The 27,506-nt window shown below is 41.5% G+C and overlaps 1 protein-coding gene across 3 annotated transcripts in view; it reads left to right on the forward strand.

The window, feature by feature from the left end:
• The window catches only part of ALDH7A1 (aldehyde dehydrogenase 7 family member A1), a 39,411-nt gene extending 21,964 nt beyond the window's left edge, over window positions 1–17,447 (forward strand). For 2 of the 3 annotated variants that reach the window (XM_032625451.1, XM_032625450.1), the window contains 9 exons: window positions 810–851; window positions 2,784–2,878; window positions 4,856–4,940; window positions 6,069–6,175; window positions 8,532–8,648; window positions 9,719–9,816; window positions 10,425–10,498; window positions 13,358–13,433; window positions 15,059–17,447. In XM_032625451.1, coding sequence (XP_032481342.1) covers window positions 810–851; window positions 2,784–2,878; window positions 4,856–4,940; window positions 6,069–6,175; window positions 8,532–8,648; window positions 9,719–9,816; window positions 10,425–10,498; window positions 13,358–13,433; window positions 15,059–15,113 — 749 coding nt within the window. In that variant the 3' untranslated portion in view covers window positions 15,114–17,447. The remainder of the gene's footprint in view (window positions 1–809; window positions 852–2,783; window positions 2,879–4,855; window positions 4,941–6,068; window positions 6,176–8,531; window positions 8,649–9,718; window positions 9,817–10,424; window positions 10,499–13,357; window positions 13,434–15,058) is intronic. The other variant, XM_032625452.1, reaches the window with a different exon arrangement.
• The last annotated feature ends 10,059 nt before the right edge of the window (window positions 17,448–27,506 follow it).

Here is a 27,506-nt window from a genome sequence, read left to right on the forward strand (position 1 = left end):
ATGGTTAATCCTGCTTCTCCCACTAGAAGATACTGTCCTCCCTATGCCTCCTTTTAACTCAAAGCGGTAGTTTCTAGTTCTCTTATAAGTAGTACCATTAGTAGGATTACAATTTTTAAATGATGCATCTGCCTGTCTTAAGTTGTAGGTGCTTTTCCTGAAGGGGGTTGGTGGTTTTGAACATGGTTAGGGAGCACATAGAGAATTGGAAGGATATGGAAGGTACAGATGGGATTGTCAGATCTTATGGTAATACTGTATTGGGAAATTGTCATACAATTTTCTAAAGTGACTGCACCATCTTATACTAACTGGAGTTTTGGGGGATATAATTTTAAACTTAGAGAAATTCCAAGACTAACTCAAGGAATGCCCATATTCCCTTTAATGAGTTTTACCAATTGTACCATTTTTAAAATCACTTTCTCTCTACCAACACACACACACACACACACACACACACACAAACATATATATTGTGAGAGCATATTTTTGAACCTTTTGAGAAAATTGAAGACATTGTATTCCTTTACCACTAAATGTGTTTTGTGTATTTCCTAAGAACAAGGACATTCTATCATAAAACCATGATACAATTATTAAAATCAGGAATCTAGACATTGATGCGATGCTCATGCTTTTTTTTTCCCTTGAAAATTTTTTTAAGAGTTACAGTTTATTTATTGTCATGCTATGTTTTAAATCAGAAAATAAATTAAAACAATTGGGATAGGCTATGATTTGAGGCTGTGTAGCTGTGTGCATTAAACAATGAAATAGGAATTAATTTGTGTTTATATATTTTAAAGGGAGAAGTTTATTAGAACTTGGAGGAAACAATGCAATTATAGGTAAGGCTGCCTTTTCTTCTTTGTTTGCATGATTTCTGTTTAGAATATCTTCAGTAGCCATCCTGAATGTATAGAACTTGTGTAAGAACTCATCCCTTTTATGTTGTGTGTGTGTCTAAGATCTAATTCCCATGCTTAGGAACTTTCCTTGTGAGACAGGACACATGGTTTGCAGGCAGAGATAACTAGGAGGGAAAGGCGTTCATGTTTGGAAAAATGTTACCTGGGGCTTAGAATCTGTGTATGAGAGTTTCTAATGTGTCATTGTTTCTTGTTTTCCTTCTGTTTTTTGAAAACTGGCCACATGTTTCTCTAGAATAAGTAACTCTATGTGACCTGCTGCTTCCAAAAACATTAGTTCGTCTTCAGTGGGGTATTGAGTGCTTTTACATTGGGAAGGAACACTTCCTTAAGGCATTTTATCATTTACCTATAGTCTTGGAGATTATTTAATTCTCTTTTTCACTGGTTTGACAGAAAAGGAAATAGTCTACCAGCCTAACTTCTGGATAATATAATGAACATCAGTTGGTTGAGACTTCATAGAATCATGAATTTTATGCTAAAAACTTGCTAATTGTATATTGCCATCATTACCATCATGTTTAAGTGCTTATGTGTTTGTGGGGTACACCAGAAATATAAAAATTATATGGTAAAGGGTTTGTTGATTTTGTAAAAGAGAGAGTTGATTAGAAAATATAGTTAGCGTTTATTGATCAGTGGGTATGTGTCAGGCACTGTGCTCAGTTTTTTCATATGCAATATGTCATTTAATCCCCAGAGTAACCGCATGAGGCAGATACCTTTATTAATCTCATTTGAAGGTTACACCCTGAGGCTTAAAATGATTATGTGCCTGAAGTGACAGAGCCAGCATTTGTATCCTCGCAATCAGACCCCAGAGCATAGCTCTCTTCCTAAAACTCCTTACTATCGTCCCTTAGTACCCCAGATAATGTTATCCCATTTTATGGATGAGGAAACTGAGGCTTAAAAAGTTAACACGATGAAAAAGTGGTGGTGATGGATAAGAGCTTCGGTCTGTTTGGTTGTGTAATCCACCTTCTTAACCATCATGCTAGTCTGAGAATGCTCTTAGACTGGACAGGGGAAAATTGAAGATGTAAGAGGGAATTGGGACTGTAAGTTTCTAGAAGGGATAGAAAGGAAGGAATTATAAGTAATACAATGGATCGATGGACGGGTAACCTTGTAAAGACTATGCTAGTTTTTTCTTCGGAGGGCAGAAGAGGAGGAGGAAGGAATAGACAAAAGTAGAGAGCAGTCTGAAAGTGATTTTGTGCTGATCTCTTCAGAGATGCAGAGGAAGCAGGAAAGGGCCTTGTGTGTGATCACTTTGAGATTTTCCTCGAAGTAAAGGGTGAAGTCATCTGGAGCAGGACTAAAGGGCTGGAGGAGTTTGAGACATTTGAAAAAGCTGCTGTAGCGGGGAGAACCAAGAGGCATTTTAGGGAACGGACTGATGCGGATGAGGGTGCAGAGGTTGTTGGAGAGCTTGGTTTGATGGCGGTAATAAATCAGAAGGATCCCACTGACTTCTCTATGGGTCCAGGGAAGCTGCCATCTAAATGGGTGGTGGGGTTGAGACTGGAGGCAAGTAAGACTGACAAAGACAGTGGTGCTTTTAGAGAAGAGACCACATGAAGGTGCAGAGAAGGCTCAGTCAGCACCAGAAACTTCAGAGAGGTGAAAGATGAAGAGGTCAGAGGAGGGGGAGCTCATTGCTCTCTTCTCATATCATTTTCTTTGGGAGAAAAGTTGCCTCTGCGGTATGAACTTGCTTATTTTACAAGGATAGTTCTGGCGTTCTCTCACTGCGCTTTCTAAAGGCATCATCTTATACCAGTTAGTAAAGTACCTTGTCTGCCTACCTCACGACACTGATGGGTGTGTTTCTGCTTCCCTAAGCTTTTGAGGATTCGGACCTCAGCTTAGTTGTTCCCTCAGCTCTCTTTGCAGCCGTGGGGACAGCCGGCCAGAGGTGTACCACTGCGAGGCGCCTGGTGAGTGTGTCTGCGTGGGCACATGAGAGTGTCCTCCTCTTCCAGTGCTGCTTTTCAACACATTGTACTGTTAAGGAGGTGTCGTAGGAGCACTGCTAGAAACGTGTATTCCCTGGATGTGGTTGGCAAGCATGTGGCCCTGCTGCTCTGTTCTGTGCTCCTGGCAGATGCTGCTGGTCAGCGAGGGACCCTGCCTTACCTCCCCAAGCTGAACGTGGTCCAGTCCTCATTGACTGGAGTTGGATGTGGGTGATGAGACCTGCTTTCAGTCCTACACCTAGAACAATGTGGACAAAGTCCCATGTCACTTAGAGAATAAAACAAGATAAACATTTGAAAAATTCACAACTATTTGCTAAAAGATAGACAGTCTTAGCTGTCATGTAAAAACATTTTAAGTAGTAAAATATTTTAAAAAATTAAAAAATTTTGGCTTATAGGTCAAGTCTTAGATTTGACTTGATGTGACGTAGTTTATTGGAAAGTAAATATATGTGTGTTCTCTATATAAGTGTATAAGTCTGCATGCATATATATAGGACACATTAATATTAAGTGCATGTGAGGAGAGTGGTTTCGCTTCAGTGTTCGGGGTTTAGGAAGTTTAATCTCCACACTTAGATTTGAGCTGGATTTTAAAATGTTTTTTATGAGGTACAACCTTGATTTTCATGACTCATGCTATTGAAAAACTGGGCCAAACAAGTTCTGATTAGGTAGAAAATTTGGCTACAATTGCCTTTTTAAAAATTATTATTGTTGAGTTTTCCTCCTGTAATTAAAAAAAAAATAAACAGTTTACAATTGAATTATGGAGGAATTGGCTTTGGGTTTTTCCTCTTACCCACAATGAGTATGAACAAATTCTTTATAAGGTTGACATAATCTAAATTAATTAGAATAGATAAAAAATATAGGGAAATTAAGTCTTTACTTTTGCCATAACTTTTCATATTCACTTTTTCCTGTGTTTTACAATGAATGAGCATCTTTCCTTTGTTTTTATATTACTCAGTTGACGTGGTATGAACTGCGGTATGAACTTGCTTGTTTTACAGGGATAGTTCTAACGTTCTCTTACTGCACTTTCTTTTTTATTTTTTCTATTTATTTGTTTATTTAAATGTTGCTCTGCGGATTTAACTGGCAGAAACCTAGAGCCTGCACTTTCTAAAGGCATCACCTTATACCAGTTAATAAAGTACCTTGTCTGCCTACTATGATAGACTATCTAAGCTACGATGTTTGTAAAGTATTTACAATTTATTGAATTTGTTCGCCTTAAACATTTATTACCTTAAGGCTAAGAAGGAAACAAGGGTACTCCAAAAGATTATAATCTTAATTACATGGTAAACTATGAAATGACATTAAAGTCAAGCATTTCTTTATATGGTCAACCTTTATTTTTCCTTTGTGTCCTGGACCAAATATACATAGCCATGCTTTATATTTAGTGTCAAATATTGGAGGATACTGTTAGTCATAACCAAGATCAATTTTTGTGGGGACTGTAGTGGTATACAGAAAAATCCATTCCAGTACTATGGACCTCTCTGTGATTTATTGTTGGCCCTCTGTATCCATGGTTCTTCCAAATCTGCAGATCCAACCAATTGGGAACCATGTAGTCCTGTAACATTTACTCTTGAAAAATATGTTTATACAGGTGGACCCGTGCAGTTCAAACCCATGTTGTTCAAGGGTCAACTGTATAAATCAGTACTGTTAAGAAAACTTGAGGGAATTCCCTGGTTGTCCAGTGGTTAGGACTCCGCGCTTTCACTGCTGAGGGTGCGGGTTCAATCCCTGGTTGGGGAGCTAAGACCTACAAGCTGTGCACCACGGCCAAAAAAAAAAAAGGCTGGGGGAGAAAAGTAAAAATTGTGCATTTTTAACAATTTCGTACATTTATTTGTGCTATTTAATAGTTCATTTATATGTACTAATCCCTTGAATGTTTCTTTTTTCATTTAGTTTTTACATGAAAGCATTCATGATGAAGTTGTTAATAGACTTAAAAAGGCCTATGCACAGATCCGTGTTGGGAACCCATGGGACTGTGAGTATCTGGTTGATTCCAAAGATGTTCCTTTTTGACAGATGGTGTTATAAGAGTTTCTGATTTTCTACTTTTATTTTTTTCCCTTTCCTGAGAGGCCCGAGGGAATACAAAGCAGTGTATTTTGCATTTGGGGTGACACGTCTGCTCCTAGTTTAGGATCTCAGTGCTTGACGTGGGTCGGTGGGTGAGCTTGGGAGATGGTATTGAGATGGGATGAGTCTGAGAAGCTTTTCCCTCTTCACTTCCCTCCTCCCAGATACCACCATCCTCCCTCATGCAAGGTTGCAAGAGTCACCTGCCTGACTTTTCTGCTTCCACTTCTGCCTTCCACCATAACCAAAGTAATTTTTAAACATGTAATTAAATAATTCACTCTCTTGCTAAAAACACTCATCACTGTTTGACTAAAACTTGGATGCCTTTTGAGACCCTTTATGCAAGCTCACAGTCTTTCGTGATCTGACCCCGGCCGCGTCCCCTTCTGGACCCGCTGTGCGCCATTTGCCCCATTGCTCCCGGAGCTCCAGCTTCTCCAACCTTCTTTCAGTGCTCTGGACATTCCAGGCTCTGCCCTGCTGGAACTGCTCTTTGCCCAGTCCTTCCCACCTCCTCACTGAGGCCTACCTATATCTTCCTTCTTACTCTGTCTCACGGTCACCTTTAATGCTCTGGTTTCTGACAGCCATACAGAGGGAGCATCAGCCTCTTCCCCTTAAATTGTTCACCGACTGCTGGTTCTGTGAAGTTCTTAGAGAATGATCACCCTGTAATAAGCAGAGCCTATATTTTTACTGCAGGACTCTGATGAATTGATAGCTCTTTCCCTAGATTTGGCCCTCCGTGCTTCTGTATAGAAAGCTTATGAGGACCCAGCCATACCTTTTGTGCATATCTTCTGTGGCTGCTTTTGCACTACATTGGCGGAATTGAGTAGTCGTGGCAGAGGCCACATGACATGCAAAGTATTAAATAGTTACTGTCCGGCTCTTTGCAGGGAAAGGTTGCTGACTCCTGCTCTCAGCTGAGGGGATATATGAAGGGATTGGTCTGTTCTTTGGGAAAGCTGTTTAATTATAAAATGATGCCAGTTAGGGTGAAATGAAGAGCATTCCTTTTTCTTTCCAGCTAATGTTCTCTATGGGCCACTCCACACCAAACAGGCAGTGAGCATGTTTCTTGGAGCAGTGGAGGAAGCAAAGAAAGAAGGTGGCACCGTGGTCTATGGTGGCAAGGTAATGACAACTTGAGATCAGGAGTGACAGGTTCTTTCTTTTCCTTTCGCACAAGCAGGGCTCTGGGTAAATTGATGAAGGGTGCCTGACTGCCACTTTTCTTTTCTCCATCCCTTTTATAACAGGGAAATACATATTTTAAAGAATGACAATGTAACGTGAATGGAAAATTTCTGGAAAGACACAACTCAGAGCCAGGGTTGCCTATAAATTGAGTCCCTGGGAATTTGTATGGAAGGGAGCCCTCTTTTTCATGGTATGGAAGACTGTATTTAGTGCAATTTAAAATCCGCATTTAGGGCTTCCCTGGTGGTGCAGTGGTTGAGGGTCCGCCTGCCGATGCATGGGACATGGGTTCGTGCCCTGGTCCAGGAGGATCCCACATGCCGCGGAGCAGCTGGGCCCGTGGGCCATGGCCGCTGAGCCTGTGCTCCACAACAGGAGAGGCCGCAGCGGTGAGAGGCCCACGTACTGCAAAAAAAAAAAAAATCCACATTTAGTAGTGATTACTAAGTCATTTAAGGCAGGGAATCAAAAAAAAAAAATACCAAAAGGATTTTTAACACATATTACTATTGTCGATGAAAAATTAGTTGATTTAAGAAAGAAATGGAAATTTTTATTTGAGCCAAATCGAGGATTATAACCCGGGAACAGCACCTCAGAGAGCTCCGAGAACCGTTCTACCTGTTAGAAGTCAAGGCAGTTATATAGGTTTTTTAGACAGAGGGCTGTACATTGAATGACGTATCTTTGACAGTTTACACAATCTAGATCTAAGCATCTAAGCGTCATCATGGCCCCTTACAATATAAGGAATGTTATCTTTTAAGGAGTTGTCTTGGTGGTGCTAGGAGAATGTTGCTGTTTATGGTTGAGCAGGTATTTCTGCCATTGGGGAGGTTTGGTTGATGCATGATACAGATACACAGTGCACAGTTGAGGGGAGAGAGGAGGCCATAGGGCAGAGAAAGTTTTTGATGTTTAAATTTTTCTTGTCTTCCCATAAAATATGAATTTCATTTCACACTATATTTGTTTGATTCTTGAGATGTAGATTCAAGGCGTTTTCTTCGTGTATGTTAGGAATTTGTCTTCATCCTTGAATAAGCTATACATATAATTTATTATCTACAATTTATTTTCACTTCTTTAAAACTCACTGAAAACTGAGTCTCTTGGCAAAGCTCTCTGAGAAGCAGAATCCTTCTCCCTAGTCTCTCAACATTGACATACCCACATCTCATTGGATAGAGATGTGTATGTGTATTTGTACTTTTTGTTACTTACCTTGAGTTTTTTTAAGCATTTTAACTTAATCTTTAGAAGTAGCTCTTTTTCCCCCTTTGTGTAATATTTAATTAAGTTACATAATGCAATATGGTATTGTAATAACAAATACAGCTGCCACATACAGGGTTGGGAGTAAATACAGATGACTCTTGGTAAACATACAGCTCAGAGGGTGAGAGCAGAATTACACAGTCACCCTGGAGAGCTGACCACCAGCCAAGCAGCTTGCTGCAGGCATCAGAATATTTTATAGAAGTTAAGTGGAGATGAACTAGTAATTTTGTGATGTGGAGGTTAGTTAGGAGAGTGTCTATAGTATACCCTTTTAGAGCTTTTGATTTCTGTATTAATATGTTAGTTTGCTAGGGCTGCCATAGCAAAATATCACAGACTGGGTGGCTTAAACAACAAATTTGTCTCACAGTTCTGGAAGCTGAGTCCCAAATCACGGTGCTGGCCGGGTTGATCCTTCCTGGTGAGGCCTCTGTCCCTGGCTTGCAGACAGCCACCTTCTCTCCATGTCCTCACATGGCCTTTCCTCCCTGCCTGGAGAGAGGAGGTCCCTGGTGTCTCTTCCTCTTCTTATGAGGAATTATTTCTGTCTGATTAGGGCCTCACCCACATGACCTCATTTAACTTTACCTCCTTAAAGGTCCTGTCTCCAAATTTAGTCATAATGGGAGTGGGGTGGGTTTAAGGCTTCAACATAAGAATTTGGGGGTGTGGGTATGGGCACAATACAGTTTGTAACAGAACAGGTATAGATTACCTCTTTTAAAATTATGTGAAGTTAAAAATAACCACCAGCGTTTTTTTCCCTGTAACTTGGTCATGATGCACGGCACAGCTCTCTATCCTTGACTCCTTTATTCTATTTTTTTTCTAACCAGCTAAGTTAGAACCAATAAGAGGCAGAGAAAATTTTCATTCATGATGGAAGGTTATTTCACTTATAAATGGTGTTTATTTTTTTTTCTCAAAATTATAAACAAAGATGGTATCCTCTGACTTCAGGAACCAGAAAACAAAATGCTCTTGTTTTTATTTCCTTTCTCTACTGCAGGTTATGGATCGCCCTGGAAATTATGTAGAACCGACAATTGTGACAGGCCTTGACCACAACGCGTCCATTGTACACACAGAGACTTTTGCCCCAATTCTTTATGTCTTTAAATTCAAGGTAAAAAACTGGATTCCTTCTCTCTTTTCTCTAGTTCAGCATTGAAACAAGTGAGAAGACTAGGAGAAAATAAAGGTATATTAAATTTCAGTCAGCCTTTAGGGAGGTTTTAGAAAGTCACTCCGATTAGTAAAGATTTGAAGGTTAAGGACAAACTACGATGAGATGAACACTTTCAACAATAGAGCATAAGCTAGCTGCCAGGGGAATTAAGACAAGTAGAGGGCCAACATTGAAATTTATGGAGAGCGTGGCCCTCATCACCTGTATCAGCTGTGTGGACTATGAAGTCAGCTTCTGCACAAAAGGGTGATGTAGTTTGATAGTCTGAGTGCTAAGTATCAGTGGACAAAATGAGAAGATACAAGGGCAATTTGTAGACATACAATTACAACTTGTATCAGAGGATAGGCTGTGGAGGTTTTAACAGATAAAGGTAACTAGAGGGTCTCCTTCCCAGCCTGTGACAGGCCCTACCATGCCAGCAGATGTCTAGAGATTGAATCAAGGCTTGGCTGTGCCATGATTAACAGTTGAAGGATGATGAGATTTATACCTTGTTGCAATTATATGATTGTACTAATTAAAATCTTGCTTTAAGTTGTCTATTATTGTTTCACATAATGTGACTACAGAGTGTAATTTCATGTTTTGTCTTGTGTCTGTGTGTTTGACTGTGAGTTCCTGAGCAAATCATTTAGCCTCTCTTGCCTGATCTGTACATTAGGGATAATACAGAGCCTGTGTCATTGGGTGAGGATTAAATGTATAAATGCATGCTCAGTGCCTAGGTCAGTGTGTTGCACATAGTAAGAGCTCAGTAAATAACAGCTTTTATACGTAGTGGCTTGAATGGAAGAATGTACTCATGTTTTTCTCAAAGTTTAGGTAAGGGGAAAATCCCACAAAGCACTGTACAAGATAAACAGAATTAGGAAGATGTTGACTCCTTAGTTTCCTTTTGTGCACTAAAATTATACTGGTAAATTTCACGAAATGAGTTTACTATTAGTCAGTTTGGACCAGAACAGTGTGTATCATCTAACAGCTTCCAATGCCTGTCCTTTTAGAATGAAGACGAGGTCTTTGCATGGAATAATGAAGTAAAACAGGGACTTTCAAGTAGCATCTTTACCAAGGATTTGGGCAGAATCTTTCGCTGGCTTGGGTATAACTTTGTCTATTTTGAAAACTTACGTAAGTCTGATTTATGTGGTGAATGGACTATAAAAAAAGAAAATGAAACCATCATAGGTGAAAATATTTTTTTAAATAAATTTATTTATTTATATTTTTAAATTTTGGCTGCGTTGGGTCTTCGTTGCTGCACGTGGGCTTTCTCTGGTTGCAGCGCGCGGGGGCTACCCTTCATAGCAGTTGTGGTGCATGGGCTTTTCATTGTGGTGGCTTCTCTTGTTGCGGAGCATGGGCTCTAGGCGCACGTGGGCTCAGTAGTTGTGGCTCGTGGACTCTAGAGCGTAGGCTCAGTAGTTGTGGTGCACGGGCTTAGTTGCTCCGTGGCATGTGGGATCTTCCTGGACCAAGGATCGAACCCGTGTCCCCTGCATTGGCAGGCGGATTCTAAACCACTGCGCCACCAGGGAAGTCCCCTATTTTATTTATTTATTTATTGTTTAGCATTGAGAGTCTTAGAGGTTTTGTTTGGATTATTTATTCATTTCTGTATATTTGTTTTGTGTGTGTGTGTTTCTCCTTTTTATTTATTTTTAACTTTCACGTATTTTGCTTTCACTTTGCCTCCCTTTTTACACACAGCCCAAAAGGATCAGACTGTGGCATTGTAAACGTCAACATTCCAACGAGTGGGGCTGAGATTGGAGGTGCATTTGGTACGTAGAGAATCCTTTCTCCTTTTTCATGTTGGCCAGTTTATTAGTCTGCCGGGGCTGCCATAACAAAATACCAGACTGGGTGGCTCAAACAATAGAAATGTGTTTTCTCACATTCTTGGAGGCTGGAAGTCCAAAATCAAGGTGTTGGCAGGTTTGGTTTTTCCTGAGGCCTCTCTTCTGGCTTGTAGATGGCTGTCTTCCTCCTGTGTCCTCGCATGGCCTGTTCTCTGTGCACGTACATCCCTGGTGTCTCTTTATCTTCTTATAAGGACATTAGTCCTATTGGCTTAAAACCACACCTTTATGACTTCATTTAACCTTAATTACCTCCTTAAGGGCCCTGTTGCCAAATACAGCCAGCCACGTTCTAAGGAATTGGAGGTTGGGGCTTCAACCTATGAAATTGGGGCAGGGGAACACAATTTAGTCCATAACAGGTGGCAAAGAAAAAGCACTAGTCTTTTAGAAAAGTTTGACCAAGACACTGAAATAATAATCTTATCTGGTCTGACATGCTCGAGAGAGCTTATGCTCTATATTCAGAGTTATTGTCCAAGGTCCTACATTTTATTCTCAGATGCAGCATCATGTTAGAACAGGGGCCCTTCGCGTGAATTATGTGAACTCTTGAAATGGCATCTATTTTCTTGGGAGACGCTTGAAGACCCCAAAAAGATTAAGAACCTCTGCTTCAAAGCCAGAAAATTTCACATGAAAAATTCTGGTTTTTATTTGCAAAATGGGCATAGTAAATATTATACATTATCTTTTATCTTAGATAAAATATTGAGTTGTTTCTTTTCATTAGGCCCAGCTCCTCTTTTCTCTTAGTGAGCCTGGGGCTCTTGATGCTTAAACTTAGTACTAATAGTAAAAGTTTTTTTTTTTTTTTTTTTAAAAAGGCCTTCCCAACAATCATATATTAACTTATTAAAAATTATCCAAAATATAGTAAAAACAGATTGCATTATTTATATATATATACACACACAGAGAAGTAAAACAAACATACATTAATACCTGTAAAATTTAAGTAATTAGAAGCATTTTTTTTTGAAGCATTCTTTTATACATTTTAAAGCAGAGGGCAATTACTATTCAGCGTACAGACATTGATAAACGTTCCTGATTTCAGCTTAGCCGTTTATCTCTGTGCTCCACTATTAAGTGAGTGTCTGCTCCTTCTGTAGGCCCTCAATCCCTGTTTGCCGCCCATGCCTTCTCTCTCCAATTGACTCTTTTATTTCAGCCTTTACAGTTCATTTCTAAAGTTATTAAAAAGTCTCATTAATGGAAAAAGCAGTTCTGCCCCATACTTTGCTTTTCCTCCTCCTTTCCCGGAGGCAGCTACTTTGAGATTCTTACTGAAGGAAAAAGGAAATTGACCTTTGAATTTACTTCAGTTTTTCTAAGTAATGTGCTTTAACTGCTCTTTCACAACTTTAGACATTATGTACTGACCCTTTGTTATCATAGATTAACTTTCTTAAACCCTCCCTCTCTTTTTCCTGTGAGCCGTTATTGCACAGGGTGAGGTTTAGAGAAAACCAGATACTAAGTGTCTGGCTCCTAAGTCTTCTCCCAGTGTAGTCACAGAAGATGTGCTTAATTCTTCCTGCATCGGATTGTGACAACATATGTGAAACATTGTCTACCAGCAAAGCATAGAGACTCAGTACCCAAGGCTTTTATTGGGGGTCGGTCACACAGGCAACCTCTGCCTAAGCACCCAAATTCCAGACTCCCTGAAGGAAAGCAGGTATTTAACATAAACCACATTGCTCAATGAGACAGTGTAGGGGACTGTTTAGCCTACAAGTTTCCAGATGCCAGCAACATTGTAAGCAGACCTGCTATGTCTTTTCTGCACAGATTGTAAGTTTTTCTCAGCCTTTGGAAGCTGTAACTTACTTGTCTTCTGGTTTCCATTACTGTGGTTGAAAAGCCCAATCCACTTTGATTTCTGGTCTTTTTTTCCCCCATTTCAAAAAATTTGGGGTCTGTTATTTATGTCTGATGTTCTGAAATTCTTCAGTAATATGCCTCAATGGAGATCTTGGTAAACATTTTTGTTGGACAGTCAATGGGCCAGTAATTGGCCTTAGCATTGGGACTCACAGTTTTTAGTTCTGGGAACTTTTCGATAGTTTTATTTTGTTTTGATAGTGTTTCTTTGACAGTTTTTTCCCTTTGATTTTTCTGTATTTTAATTTCTAGAACTGCTAGTATTTGAATGTTATCTCTCGAAGAATGATCTAATTGTGTTATTTTTTCCCCTCTTATTTTCCATCTCGTTAGTCTTTTTGGGAGATTTCCTCAAACTTTTCTTCTAACACTTATATTTTTTTTCTCCTCTGCTCTTACTAAAAACGATACTAAGTGTGCTTTGATGGCACGCTTTTAAACAGTACCCTTTTCTTGTTTTATGGAATCATTATCCTTTTTGTAATCTTTAAAAATAATATGACATTTAAACATTTTTATTATAAAATCAGTTTATGTATACCGTAGAAAACTATATACAGATAAGCATAAATGGGAAAATAAAATTACATTTCCACTATTCAGAGGTTTCCACTCTTAACACCTTGGTCTAATGGTAAGGTTTTTTTTAAGGTGCTTCCTGACATTTCTGTTTTTTTGGTTAATTCCTTTTACTTTATTTTCCAGCCTAGTTCCCTCTTTCCCATTTGGTTTGGCCTCTGTCTTTTATTTATTTGTTTGCAGAGGGGATACTCTGGCTACCTGTTGGTCAGGTGGCTCTGGTCTCCTGGTGTCTTCATTTCTGTGATCCTGAGTACGAGCCCACACAGAGGCACTGCGCAAGATTCATGAGCTGCTTGTGTATTTCTCTAGGAGGAGAGAAGCACACTGGCGGTGGCAGGGAGTCTGGTAGTGATGCCTGGAAACAGTACATGAGAAGATCTACTTGGTAAGGAAAGGCTTTGGGAAAATAGTTTGGCTTTACAGCCTCTGGAATGTACTTCTACAGTCTCCTACTGTCTGTTCTGTTCGTGCAGTTTCTCTTGATTTTATGTTTCTAACATTCCACAGCTCTCCCCTCCCAGAGCAGCTATTTGGTGCTATTATTTTCCTACCCATCTTTCCAGCTTCAGCTAGTGCCCAGCACCTGACTGTGAAACTATCTCGGTAGTGGTTTCTGTCTAGAGACAGCACAGGAGCAGGACACTTGGGGTCAACCAGCAGGAGAAAGTGAAGAGGCTGTCCTTTCAGTTTTTTTCCTTGGGTACAGTTACCACCCCTGCAGGCTGCCAGGGCAGTAGGACATGGAAGTGGGCAGGTGGGCTGCGGGCCTGGCTAGCGAGCTGGGGCATACAGCTCTGGGAATAGTGAGCACAAGCTTTGAAAGTAGATTAGCACGTTCACCCAGCACAAGGGTAGCTGGCAAGGGAACCTGTTGCTGGGACGTTCTGGCTAGGAGCTTCTTTTTATTTGTTTTCTGTTTTCCCTCCCTCTTGGGTAGAAATCACTTTATCCAAGAGCAGTAAAATGGTGTGTGGGGTCAGGCCCATGTCATGTTAGGCTGTGGAAGGAGCACAGGGTGAGGAACCCAGGACACCGTCTGTCTCATTTACTACTTCTTACTGGCTCTGGAACCTCTCGGGGAGAGGGGTTTCCTACACCTTCGCTCATTGTCTCCTCAGCAACTTCATGTCTGTTAGGAATTTTTTTTCCCCTCCAGCTTTATTGAGGTATAATTGACAAATTAAATCGTAATATATTTAAAGTGTGCAACATGCTGATTTGACATACACATACATTGTGAAAAGATTCCCACAATCAAGTTAGCACATCCTTTACCTCACAACAGTGTGTGTGTGTGTGTGTGTGTGTGTGTGTGTGTGAGAGAGAGAGAGAGAGAGAGAGAGAGAGAGTGAGAGAGAGAGAGAGTGAGCTTAAGATCCACTCTTAGCAAATTTCAAGTATATATCAGGAGTTTCTGAGTTGCTTTGGCTATGGCTTGGTTACTCTCAGACACATGCATGCTCTTTGCCTGATTCCCATTTGTTGAAGTCAGTTATGTTCCTTTTACTTTTCTTGTGTACTTGAGATCTAGGGGACCAAGCATGTAGCTGCAGCCTTTTTGGAACCCATCTGATGGAGACACTTCCTCACAGGAGAAAAGCCAGATGGCTGACTAAGAGGGAATCTTTTATTTTCCAAATTATTATAGTTTTATTTTATTTCTATCAAAATGGGAATATCTATATTTTTCCTCCTAATTCAGTACAAGTTATTGAGAGACATAAAGAAGAGGAAGTTATAATCCCCATATTCTTGTGCCCTGAAAACCATTACTAACACATATGCTGTGTGTCTTTCCAGAATTTTGTGTTTCTCATTTTTTTTCTTTTATAAAACTGGATCTATACTAACGTTTTTTTGTATCCTAATTTTTTTCTTCATTAACTTATAACTTGAATATTTGGCCTTGTTAATATATGCAGATCTGACACATTTTTTTAATGGCATAAAATTTCCTCTATTACGTGTATACTGTCCATTTAATTTTGTTCATTTTTTCCCCCACCTTAGTACCATCAACTACAGTAAGGACCTGCCTCTGGCCCAAGGAATCAAGTTTCAGTAAAGTTGCTTTCAATTGACATTTCAAGTGTTTCAGGCATTGTTGCATCTCTTTCTTCTGAAGAAGATGAAGAAAATTACTATTTGCCTTGAATAAATGGATCATTTTGAATTTGACAGTGGTTAATCCCTTATGCTTCTGAAGCCTAAATCAAGAGACTTTTTTAAAAAATAAAAATTTTCATGACATAGCCTTAAGTAATAAAAGATAGATTAGATGGATTTTTATGTTACTAGTAGTTACTGATTTTTTTAAACTTTAGCATTATTTTTATAATTTAGAAAAATATAATGCATGCCATGGTAGGAATTTGAAAAGTACAGAACATAATAGGGAAAAAAATAGAAGACTTGTCAGGAGGTGCAGGAACGTCTCCTGAGCAAGTAAAGAAATCGGTAGCAAGTATTGATTCATGTCACCCTCCTCAGCAGGTGTTGGAAAGGGTGTGATTGAAGGGAGTGTCCCTTGTTTATGGAGGACCATAGCACAGTATCGCTGTGGAATGACTTGCTGTTTAAGATGTCTGAGGGCATTCATCATTATCACAGCTTCTCGCTCAGGACGGCTTGTGTCACCACAGAAGAAATTTGGGGGGAGGGGGTGGATGGAGATTTTGCTCCTGCCCTACCTAGAACCTGCACCTGCGGACGACTGTGTGGAATTCTATGCAGAGCACATCTGGATTTCTTATGCAACCTCAGAGCGTCTTCTTTAGCAGTTAGGCTTCCTTAGTTGCCCTTAGGTTTGTTGTCAGAATAACCAAGTGTGTAGCAGCATGTGTTCGCAGTGGACTCAGCATGGTTCACTTTTTCTTTCCTGGGAGTCCACTTCTCTTCAGAAGCTGCCCGGGAGCTACTGGAGTGATTCAGCCCAGGGCCCTGTCGAGCTCACGCTGGCTCCTGCAGTTCTGTCTTCCTGGCAGCCTTCACTCCCCTGATGGGTAGCAGCCACCACCCCGTCGACTCCTGCCAGACTGGACTGGGACAGAAGCCTTGCAAGAAGATGACATCTGTAGATGACCTGATGTGTCAAGATATATGGAGAGATGTAGACACCTAGCAAAGAATTTGGGGTTGAGTTATGACAGAGAAGCAAACAAATGAAAAAACCAAGCAATTATAAATTTATCAGGGAAGGAAAGGTATAACATGTTCCATGGCCCAGCTGTGACTAGTGTTCACCCAGGTATGCTGTTGTCAACCTTGAATATTAAGCCAAACATGGACGATAGGCCTTCTGAGAGCATGTTGGCAGGAAAAGTTCAGGGTTTGAAGGTAGGTCAGAGAGGCAGGCAGTTTATGTTCTGTAGTGGAAAATCAATAATGCCTAAAATTACAAAAGCAAGAAAGAGAAACATAGGCTTATTAAAGATAGCTAAATTCTGAAAATATCATTGCTTCAGGAGAGGGCAAATGGGGGGTGGGGCATGGAGGCAGGAGGGATTATCTTCCATAACAAGTCTTGTAGAGCTATTTGACTCTTTAAATCAAGAGAATGTATAACTGATTAAAAATTCAAACCAACAAAAAAATGATGTCGGAGAATCAGGTGCTTGGAATCCTAGGCTTCCTAACCCCCTTTCCACCACCCCTCTCCCAGCACACAAAAACTGCACACTTGTGAGTTTCCCCTTATTCAACTAGGGACTCTAAATATCTCATGAAAGGATTGTGCTGAAAGCCAAGTTTCCTTCCATGTGTTGAAGTACAAAATAGATTAAAAGTATATGTGTATCAATACAAGGTTAATACAAGAAGTTGCCTAAGAAAATTACGCAGTTTGGGCATTTGTATAAAAAAACCTTGCTGTGGTTTTTCTTTGTAAGTCACAACGTTAGGTATTGTAGCCCTGTCTTTAGTGTCTATAATAATGTCTGAAGAAAATAGTAAAGCACTATTTAAAACGTTTTTAGGAACCATGTAGTAATTGGCTATTTTCATTTTGTGAAATTGAGATTAATTTCGATTGAAATATTTTTTTATATCCTGTTTTTTCCAAGCATATTATTTTTTAACAAGTATTTCGAAACACGAGCTGTGTTGGTGTTTTTTCAATTTTTACATTTATAATTTCTCTCCAATCAGGTATGTATTCTCTCCAATGAGGAGGCTCTCCATCCTCCTGTGTATTTGCTAAAGCCATGCCATGGTGGCCAACATGGAATAATCTCTAGTACACTGGTGAGAGGGGGACCGGCAACTCTAATCTTAGGTATGGAAGTCAAGTTAAACTGATTCTGAAAGCTTTCTTTGAAACTAATTCACAAGTTTTCTACAAATGTTACTAGCAACAAGGACATTTTTTTGTCATGATGTTTATTAAAAAATTTTGGCCTTACATGTCCCTCTGTTTTTTACTGACTTAATGAAAGTTACTTATTAGTATTTTTTTTTTTTTTTTTTGCGGTATGCGAGCCTCTCACTGTTGTGGCCTCTCCCATTGCGGAGCACAGGCTCCGGACGCACAGGCCCAGCGGCCATGGCTCACGGGCCTAGCCGCTCCACGGCATGTGGGATCTTCCCGGACCGGGGCACGAACCCGTGTCCCTTGCATTGGCAGGCGGACTCTCAACCACTGCGCCACCAGGGGAGCCCACTTATTAGTATTTTTAACCACAGAAGTTAAAATTTACATTTGTGTGTGTTATTCCTGGCCATATGATTTAAGGTGCTGGGAGTCCTGTACTGCTGGTTGCTGGTTACACTGAGCCCCTTGTGACTGTCTGCCCCTCCCTGCCTGTATCCGGTGTTATAGCCATACTGCCAGAGTTCCCAGCTCCCACAGTGGACCTGAGTGGCTGTGATTAGCGTTCCCACTGTATAGGATGGTAATAACGCCCATCCCAAACAACTGTAAAGATTAAAGGAAAAAATTACAAAAGTAATATAGTGCCTGGCAGTGGTAAGAGCTCGATAAATGTTGTTATTGGGGTATTTTGCACTTTTAAATATTGTCTATTTTCCTAAGTGAAATTCAGAAGCATTTTTCAGGTTTCTGAAAAGCGAAGTTCTTTGAGATTTTTATCGGGATCACACATTTATAAATAGGAAAGAATCAATTTACAATACTCATGTTTTTTAAAATCTAGGTATATGGTATGTACGTTGAATTCAAATACTTAAGATGCTTAGCAAAATTATTTTAAGTTTATTCCTATATGGTTTATAATTTTAGTCATTGTCAATTGGATTTCTCTCGTGTAAATTATCACAGAGGCCATTTATTTTCCAAGGTAGATTAGCTATGAAAATAGGAACACAGATCCAATAATTCCTCAGTGTTTGCTGTTTGCTGGCTGAAGGCTTTTTCACTGGCAATTCCAGGGTTCTAGAAATCTAGCCAGGAATCAGATACTATCAAATTGTCTTCATGGTGTTGACCTGTAGGTGGTGCTGTTGGTCAGAGCAAGCGCCTCAGTTGGGCAGGGCCGAGAGTTGTGTGGACTCTGCTCTCCAGGAAGTCATCGTGGAAAAGGTTTTGCGTTCAGCAGGCAGATGTGCTAAGCTCAGTGCCCCATTCTTTTTTTTTTAAAATGAGTCTCCTTTTTTTTAAAAAACTTTTATTTATTTTTGGCTGTGTTGGGTCTTCGTTTCTGTGTGCAGGCTTTCTTTAGTTGTGGCGAGCTGGGACTACTCTTCCTTGTGCGCAGGTTTCTCATTGTGGTAGCTTCTCTTGTTGCGGAGCTCGGGCTCTAGGCGTGCGGGCTTAGTAGTTGTGGCTCGAGGGCTCTAGAGCTCAGGCTCAGTAGTCGTTCACAGACTTAGCTGCTCTGCAGCATGTGGGATCTTCCCAGACCAGGGCTCGAATCCGTGTCCCCTGCATTGGCAGGCGGATTCTTAACCACTGCACCATCAGGGAAGCCCTAGTGTCCCACTCTTCTGAGCTGCTTTCCATTCCAGCACCACTGGTTACCTGCCTTCCCTTCTCCCGTCTGATTACACGGATCATTTCTGCTGCAGTTGATTACTATGTTTAAGTAAAACATGAGCCCCAAAATATCAGAGAAAAAGCGATGGCTGTAATCAGAGTAGTGTCTTTTAAATTAAAAATATTAAATAAGCTTTATTTTCCATCCACTCCCCCCCTCCCCACAGTAAGCATGTATGTGAGGTTACTCCATTTTTTTAACAACTCCAGGGGACATTGTGTTTTACTTAACCATGGTCCAGGCACTTTTCAAAGCACTTAAATATAAACCCATTTAATTCTCATAACAATTCTACAAAGTAGGTATTATGATCCTCATTTTACTAATGAGACAGGTACAGAGAGGGTAAGCAACTTTCCCCAGGTCTTACCGCTGATAAACGATGGGCACTGAAATTGGCACCCAAGCAGTCTGGCTCCAGGTTAGTGCTCTGGAGCTCTTACAGTGCCCTCCTTCCCTGCCTGCCTGTTTCTCAATCGCTGATATTTCCTTTTTCCTTTTGTATTGTTCTTTATTTTTGACATAATCGCGAACTTAAAAATGGAACTTTTCCCCTCTAAACTGAGAATATGTTGTTGACCTGATTCGGCATCAACTCCAAATACTTTAGTGTATATTTCCCACAAACTACATTTTCCTACATAACCATGTACAAGCATCAAAAGCAGGAAATTGATGTTACTAACATTCTAATTCTTAGATCCATTCACCTGTTGTTTGAGCCAGTAGAGTCCCTTACAGCAAAAGGAGCCATGCTGTCATATCTCCTTAGTTTCCTTTAGTCTCCTTAACTTTTATGGCCTTGATACTTTGGAAGTTACAGACCACTGACTTGGTAGGATGACCTTCAACTTGGTGCTTCCTCATGATTAGGTTCAGGTTGCGCGCCTTTAGCAGTACGATTGCAGAAATGGTGCCGTATTCCCCTAACTGAGTCCCATCAGGTGGTGCATGATTCCGTTTTGTCTATTATTCATGTTACCGTTGATATCTTGACTAGAGTGGTGTCCACCAGCTTTTTTCATTGTAAAGTGTTTCTCCTTTTTAAGTTAATGTGTCTTGTAAGGAGGCACTTTGAAACTATATGTTCAGTTCTCCCTCAAACTTTCCATTTATCCACTTATTTGTCTCTATTTTGCTATTTTATCCAGTAAGTGATAAATCCATTTATTTCATTCCTTATTTGGATGCTCAGAATGTACTTCAATGTCCCTGATTTGCCCAGCAGGATTCCCTTCAAGCTGGCTTCTGTGTTCTTTGGATGTGTCCCCATTCTTTGGGCGCTTCTTTGCTATTTGAAACAAGATGTCTCAGGTGGTTCTTGTACTTTTCCTTCTCCAGCCGTGGAATCAGCCATTTCTCCCAGGAGCCCTGATTCCATTTAGTCAAGAACCGTATTTAGGAGCCAAGATCTGGTGTAGGTATGCCTATTGACGTGAAGATGTCACTGCTCCTAGGTCCTCACAGAGGACAGAGCTGGGAAATACATGTACAGTTGACTTTTTTTTTTATAAATTTATTTTTTATTTTATTTATTTTTGGCTGTGTTGGGTCTTCGTTGCCCACGGGCTTTCTCTAGTTGCGGCGACTGGGGGCTACTCTTCGTTGTGCACGGGCTTCTCATCGCGGTGGCTTCCTTTGTTGTGGAGCATGGGCTCTAGGCACTCGGCCTTCAGTAGTTGTGGTGCACGGGCTCTGTAGTTGTGGCTCGCGGGCTCTAGAGCGCAGGCTCAGTAGTTGTGGAGCATGGGCTTAGTTGTTCCACGGCATGTGGGATCTTCCTGGACCAGGGCTCTAACCCGTGTCCCCTGCATTGGCAGGCAGATTCTTAACCCCTTTGCTACCAGGGAAGCCCCCGTACAGTTGACTCTTGAACAACAGAGGTTTGAACTGCACTGGGCCACTTACACTGGGATTGTTTTCAGTGTCATCACTACAGTACTGCAAAATCCATGGTTGGTTGAACTTGCAGAATTGGAACGTCATATACAGAGGGACAACTATAAGTTTATGCGTGGATTTTCCACTCTGCAGAAGGTCAGCACCCCTAATGCCTGTGTTGTTCAAGGGTCAACTGTACACACAAGTATGTCTATATTTACTTCTGAATCTGTCTGCTTATACTGAGAGCCAGGAGTTCACATCAAAACTTCCACATCCAGCCCAACATTACAGGGTTCATTTTGGTTTTTTCCCTTTCAGTATTTGCAGCTCTTATCTCTGATAGTAAGAAACTGCCTCTCATTACCCTTGATGTACTTTCTCATTGGAATAACCTGTTTCCCACCCTTCTGAGGACACCTCCCTCACCTTCTGGTTCTGAGGGTGCTGGTCTCATCTCCCGCATGGATGTCCTCCTCACCCACCTAATGGCTTTAGGCCTGAACTGTTCTGGAAGAAATGAGGTAGAGAAAGAGGAACTGGCCTTTCCTTAAATGTAGATTTTTTAGTCAGAATTAAAATGTTACTTGACTCTCCCCCACCTCGCATGTTTGTCCGGGAGCTGAGCTGCCAAGGGGTTCAGCCGGATAAATGAGTGGCATGGGTCTGGGAGGTGGAAAACCTGAGTTCTAGGCACAGCTCTGCTTCCAGAGGGCTGGATGCTCTTAGAGGAGTAATCTGACCTCTCCGTGCCCTAGCTCTCTTGTCTGCAAAATGAATAGTCTGGACCAAATCTGAAGTAAAAAAAAAACTGGTGTCCATGGGCCACAATCGGTTAAGTGGTTGAGTCATCCTTGGGAGTTAGCTTTCAGAAAAAATAAAATTTAAATTTCTTTAGATGGAGGCTGTGCATGCCAGTTAGCTACAGGTGGGCCACAGCTCGGATGATCTTTTCCAGTTTCACACATCTCCTTCCAGCCCAAGGATTCTATGGCTTTATTCTTTAGGCTCTGATGAATCAGGCTTGCCCAACTCTAACCCTTCTTGGCTAAAGACAGTGTTTCTACCATGAAGAGCGAAACAGCCTATAGACTTCCAATAAGGGCCCTGCTGTTATTCAGGATATGATTTTATCTCCTCTAACAGACTACAGAGAATGAAGGCTCAACAAGGTAGTTTGTCTCTCCTATTTAACAGTCCAGGTGTAAGTAGTCCAGGGTGGACTGGTGACGCCATGGTGTCTGGGCCTTAAGCTTCTTCTGGTTGCTGTTCTGCTTGGTGAAGATGGCTCATTGCTACCACCTACATAATTAGGGGAGGGCCCTCTTCCACTTAAAGGTGTGACCCAGAAGTTGCATACCTCATTTCCACTCACATCACACTGGCAGAACTTAGTCACATAGCACATACTATATAGCCAAATGGGAGGTTGAGAAACAAACCTTTATTTTTGGGAGCTGTGTACTCAGACAAAACTTGGGTGTTCTATTATGATGAGAGAGGGAGAGAGGACAGAATGGATACTGGGGGAAAATTAGCAGCTTCCACCACATTATTTGTTAAAAATATTGTCCTCCTCCCACTGTCTGGAATATCCTCTGTCGCATGTCATTTTACTTTCTTATGCTATCTGATGATCAGCCAATTAAGAATTCATTTAGATTCTGCTATCATTTCCCAGGGCTATCTGTTTCATCCCTTTGGTAAAAAAAATAGAAGTAATCAGCTTCCAGAGGCAACCAGTCGGAAATTTCAAAATTAGTTAGGACAGAGTGGGAGGTGGAAGAGAGAAGTTTGGACAAATGAGACAGTTGGAGGAAGGGTTGGCAAAGATTGGCAATCCTGTAGGGAGCGAAGAGGCCAAATGGAAAGAGTGTGACCTAGAAAAGTCAGTGCTGGTAAAAGAGAAGTGGGAAATGGGAGAGGGGCTGGGTGGGAACCAGATGTGAGCTTCCTCTGCATTACCTCTTTGCTCCATTTTTCTACTCTGACTCAGTGGATTCTTAATCTACCACATTGGGGCTGTCAGAAGAGCTGGATTCGATTCCCAACTCTGGACCGTGTAACACTGGGAAAACCACATCTCTTCTAAGGCCCCCATCTTCCTCTGTAAAATGGGCATAATCTTCCTACCATACTTCTTTTCCCAGAACTATTGTAAAATACAAATGCAATATTGGATACAAGAACTTTCTGGGTAAAGTGTAGTAGACACCTGGCATTATTGGTTGAAATGATGGAGCTCCCTGTGTTCTGTGTGGAGCTGTCCTAGGCCTGGGCCAGCCCAAGGGCTCTGATTTAATTAAGAGAGGCTTAGTGGTCTGGACCAATGGGGGACTGATGGGGGTCAGCCCTGATTCAGAGGTCATTCCTTTGGCAAATAGGGTCTGGGGGAGATGACATAGTCTGGGGGGTTAGCCCCTATTTGGCAGGTCCGGGACCTGGGCTATTAGAGTAGACACCTATCTGGAAAGGAGGAGGGGGAGATGGGCATGTCTCAGGTGTATGGTCAGAGAGAAGCATGTTAGGCTGGGCTTCTGTAGCTGTGGTGGGATCTCCAGTGCTTTCTCTGATGAGCTCAGAGTCTCTTTAAGGAAGTCTTAGCCCAGGACTTTTGAGAGAAACCCAAGAACCGTGACTGGAACTGGTTTGATCTTGGATTTCAGTGAGCCAAATACCATACCACTGAATTTCTCTCCTTTTGACCTGATTTGAGCTGGTGAACTCATATTCAAATTGTTCCGCTTTCAGCTGCGAAAATCTTCTGAGTGGAAAGAGGAGACATTTTCTCCAGTTTAGGGACCATTTAAGTATGCAATTAACATGAGGACATTCAGCTGTGAGCCAGGAAATACGCTTCACTCATGATCTCAAACAGAGCCTGTGAGCCTCATGTTCTGTGAGAGAGGCTTTGCCCGTGTCCTTTTTTGGGGAGGAGATGACACATTGCCTTATCTTTTCTGGGGATAACATGAGGGGCCAGTGTCTTAGGGATACATCTTGTCTTATTTCAAATTGCAACTTGGAGAATCAGATGTTAGTTTTATACTACTTCCCTCAGAATTAACAGCTTTCATTTTAAAAATATAACAAACTGTTAAGAATAACCAAGACAATTCATTGAAGGTTTTTCTTTCTTGCCTTGAAGTAATGATCTGCCCCAACTTAAAAAAAATCATGCATAATCATTGCAATATTTCCTGGTGTTTTTTAAACTTTTTTTTTTTTTTTTTTTTTGATGTTGGGGGTAGGAGTTTATTTATTTATTTATTTTTACTGTGTTGGATCTTCGTTTCTGTGCGAGGGCTTTCTCTAGTTGTGGCAAGCGGGGGCCACTCTTCATTGCGGTGCGCGGGCCTTTCACTGTTGCAGCCTCTTGTTGCGGAGCACAGGCTCCAGACGCGCAGGCTCAGCAGTTGTGGCTCACGGGCCTAGATGCTCCGCGGCATGTGGGATCTTCCCAGACCAGGGCTCGAACCTGTGTCCCCTGCATTAGCAGGCAGATTCTCAACCACTGCGCCACCAGGGAAGCCCTTTCCTGGTGTTTTAAATCCAGATTCTGTCTACCCAAAACAGAGTGATCAAATGATTTTAACCTCTTGAAATGGAAAAGAACCTCTAAGGAAAAAGTACCAGGCTTTCTACAGCTTCTGGACCGTAGACCTTATGGGAACGACCCAGTGAATTTTTATTCCCGCAGTTTGCCCTGAGCAAGGAGTCAAAGAGAAGACATCTTCTCACCTCTGCCTACCTCTGCCGTCGGCCTTAGTTGCCAAGTAAGTGGCAACTCATTCCAGTATCTCCTGTGAATACAGGTAAGCTGAGCCCGCATTCCCCATTTGTATTGTTTGACCTCTACACATTTACCAAGGACTTTCTCGTGACCACACTGCCTCCTTTCCTCCTTGAGGGATTTCATTTTATTCTTTCTCACAAAAGCTCAGAGCCACGCTGGCTGCGGCTGCTATGGCCTTCCCGGCAGCACTCTCCACCGGGCCTCCCAGGGCTTCCCCACCACAGAGGGTCCCCACCCCCATCAAGATGTCACAGCCTATGTGCTGCTCAGGCTAAGTGACTGGAGTCACGACATCCCCTCAGTCCTGGGTATTTATAAAGAACCTAGTCAGTGTGTTGTCCTCTTTCTCCCCCAGCAGGATTCATCTCTGTAAAGTACATCCTCTGAAGAAGGGAAAAGCCCAATTGTTCCCTCTAAGTTGCCTAAATGACTTGAAGGGCTTGGATTTTTAGTAGCTTCTAGAAACAAAAAGGGCTTTTTAACTGGACAGACCATTTCCTCCAGTGAAATCTCACTGGCTGGCCTTTGTTTACTATTAAGCAACATAGGGCCGCCGCTCTGTGGCTCATAGTCAAAGAATCACTACAGGAAATTCGCTTCCGGGTTATTATTGGACTTATAAGGTCTACTTCTGGTTTGTTATTTCTTTTCCTTCTGTGTTCCTTAATAACCATAAGGAAGGTTACAGAAAACTTTATATGATCATCCTCACCCCAATGTGAAATTGACTGCTCCCTCTTTTTGCACCCCCATGGTTATGATGTACCTGTAATTTTTATTTATTTGTTTGTTTATTCTTTTGGCTGCATTGGGTCTTCGTTGCTGCACGTGGTCTTTCTCTAGTTGTGGCGAGTGGGGGCTACTCTTCATTGTGGAGCACGGTCTCTAGGCACACGGGCTTCAGTAGCTGTGGCACGTGGGCTCAGTGGTTGTGGCTCGAGGGCTTAGTTGCTCCGCAGCATGTGGGATCTTCCCGGACCAGGGCTCGAACTCGTGTCCCCTGCAGTGGCGGGCGGATTCTCAACCACTGTGCCACCAGGGAAGTCCCTACATTCCATTTTAACCAAGGGCAATAAATTGTGGAGAAGTGACAAGATGAAGGAAAAGGGTTTGGGCTTCTAGGCGTAGTAAATTGTGGGATGCTAAGTATACGGGGGAAACATGGAAGACAAGGGTTATCTAGTAAGGTTTAGTTTATGCAGACTCATCTGGATGCTGTCTCTACCTCTGGTGATAAAGGTTGTTCTTTCCTTCTGGGTATGAGAGAGGAGGACACCTTCACAAGTCAAGTTAAGCTTTTAGGCAGATGGGGGATGGACAGAGAGCTTTTCCTGTGTCTGCTTTTTCTCAGCTGCATTCAGCTCAAAAGAATCCTTCTGCCAAAGTGGCATATTTTGGGGTGGCATATTGTGATCCCTTTCATGTTTTTGGTAGAATTTGGATGTAGTAGAGACGGCTCATTTCCTAATCCAACATCCATCCTCTCCCTCTTGTGGTGGCACGATTGCCTAGAATAAAGACAGACAGCATCTTCTAGTCTCTTGCAAAAAGGTGTGGCCATGTGTGAAAATAGCTTGGGTTCCTGAGGACTTTTAGGTGCAGCTCTGGACTGCCAACCCCTAGGCTCTTCTGAAACAGAGAGATAATCTTCTATCTTGTTTATGCTGTTGTATTTTTGGCGTTTTATTACTTGCAGCCACACCTAATTGTAACAGGTATGTTGGTTTAACATTTGCATTTCCGAGGGAAAGATTGGGAGTAGAAACCTAAATCTAGCTGGGATGATCACAGAAAACCATGCCAGTTAGAGGTGTTCTGAATCTTATGACAGCCTCAGCTGAGGTTATTTTCTTTGGTAATTTATTTCATATTTATCCACTTACCAATGTGGATCATGTCCCCTCTTTCCTTCTTAGCCTTTGGATTAGAAATATTAATAACAAATTAGTATATTAAATGTTGCCATATTGATGTGACCTATTAGGCTGAAAATAGCTGTGCACGGACAACTGGCAACAAAGCAAGAAGTCTGATATACCCATCTTAGTATTTTTCACTGTTAGGCATAAGAAAAGAGCAAGCAATTCCTTTTTTTTTTTTTTTTAAGGTTTTCCCCTTTTATATTTATGTCATCGGAAGCATTTTCTGTTTCCTGGTGTCCTTAACAGGATTTGAATTTCTTTACTGCCTAGTCTAATTTAGCTCATATGAATAAGAATTTCTTGACAATGGTAGGTTTCCTTATTTTGTGAACTAGTTGTTTCCTATATAGACTGGTTGTCTAAACTATGTTTCACTTACCTTAACCATAAAGGAACAAGGAAATTCTGTTGTTTTTCAAGGAGTGGTGGCTATGGTGACGTGCAGACAGTGTGGAGGGGGCAGTCTGTGAGCTATACCTCTAGATGAACAGGTTTGTGAGCCATGGTTCTACGAGAAAATGCTTTCCCTTCAGTTTTAAGTGAGTAATACGTTTTTTCCCTCCATTAAGCTCAGGCAATCATGAAGTTAGGAACTTTCTCAATCTAATTGGAGTCATGAAACATTAAAATAAGAACTTTTACCTCTGCATGCCCCTGCCCCAAAAGCAGATTGGGTCATCAGGTTGGCCGTTTTGGGAATTGTTATTGTTAATCTCTCTTTTGTCTGTTCAGTTCATACACCCCAGCTACAGAAGATGAGACGGTGGAGGAGCCAGGCCCTCCTCCCCTCCAGCAGGAAGGAGGTTGGCACATGTGACAGACTTTACAGGAGGAGGGAGGCGAGGCCGGTGTTGTTGGTCTGGAGTGAG

This window comes from Phocoena sinus, chromosome 3 (assembly GCF_008692025.1).
Source record: "Phocoena sinus isolate mPhoSin1 chromosome 3, mPhoSin1.pri, whole genome shotgun sequence".
In the NCBI taxonomy this organism is placed as follows: Eukaryota; Metazoa; Chordata; class Mammalia; order Artiodactyla; family Phocoenidae; genus Phocoena; species Phocoena sinus.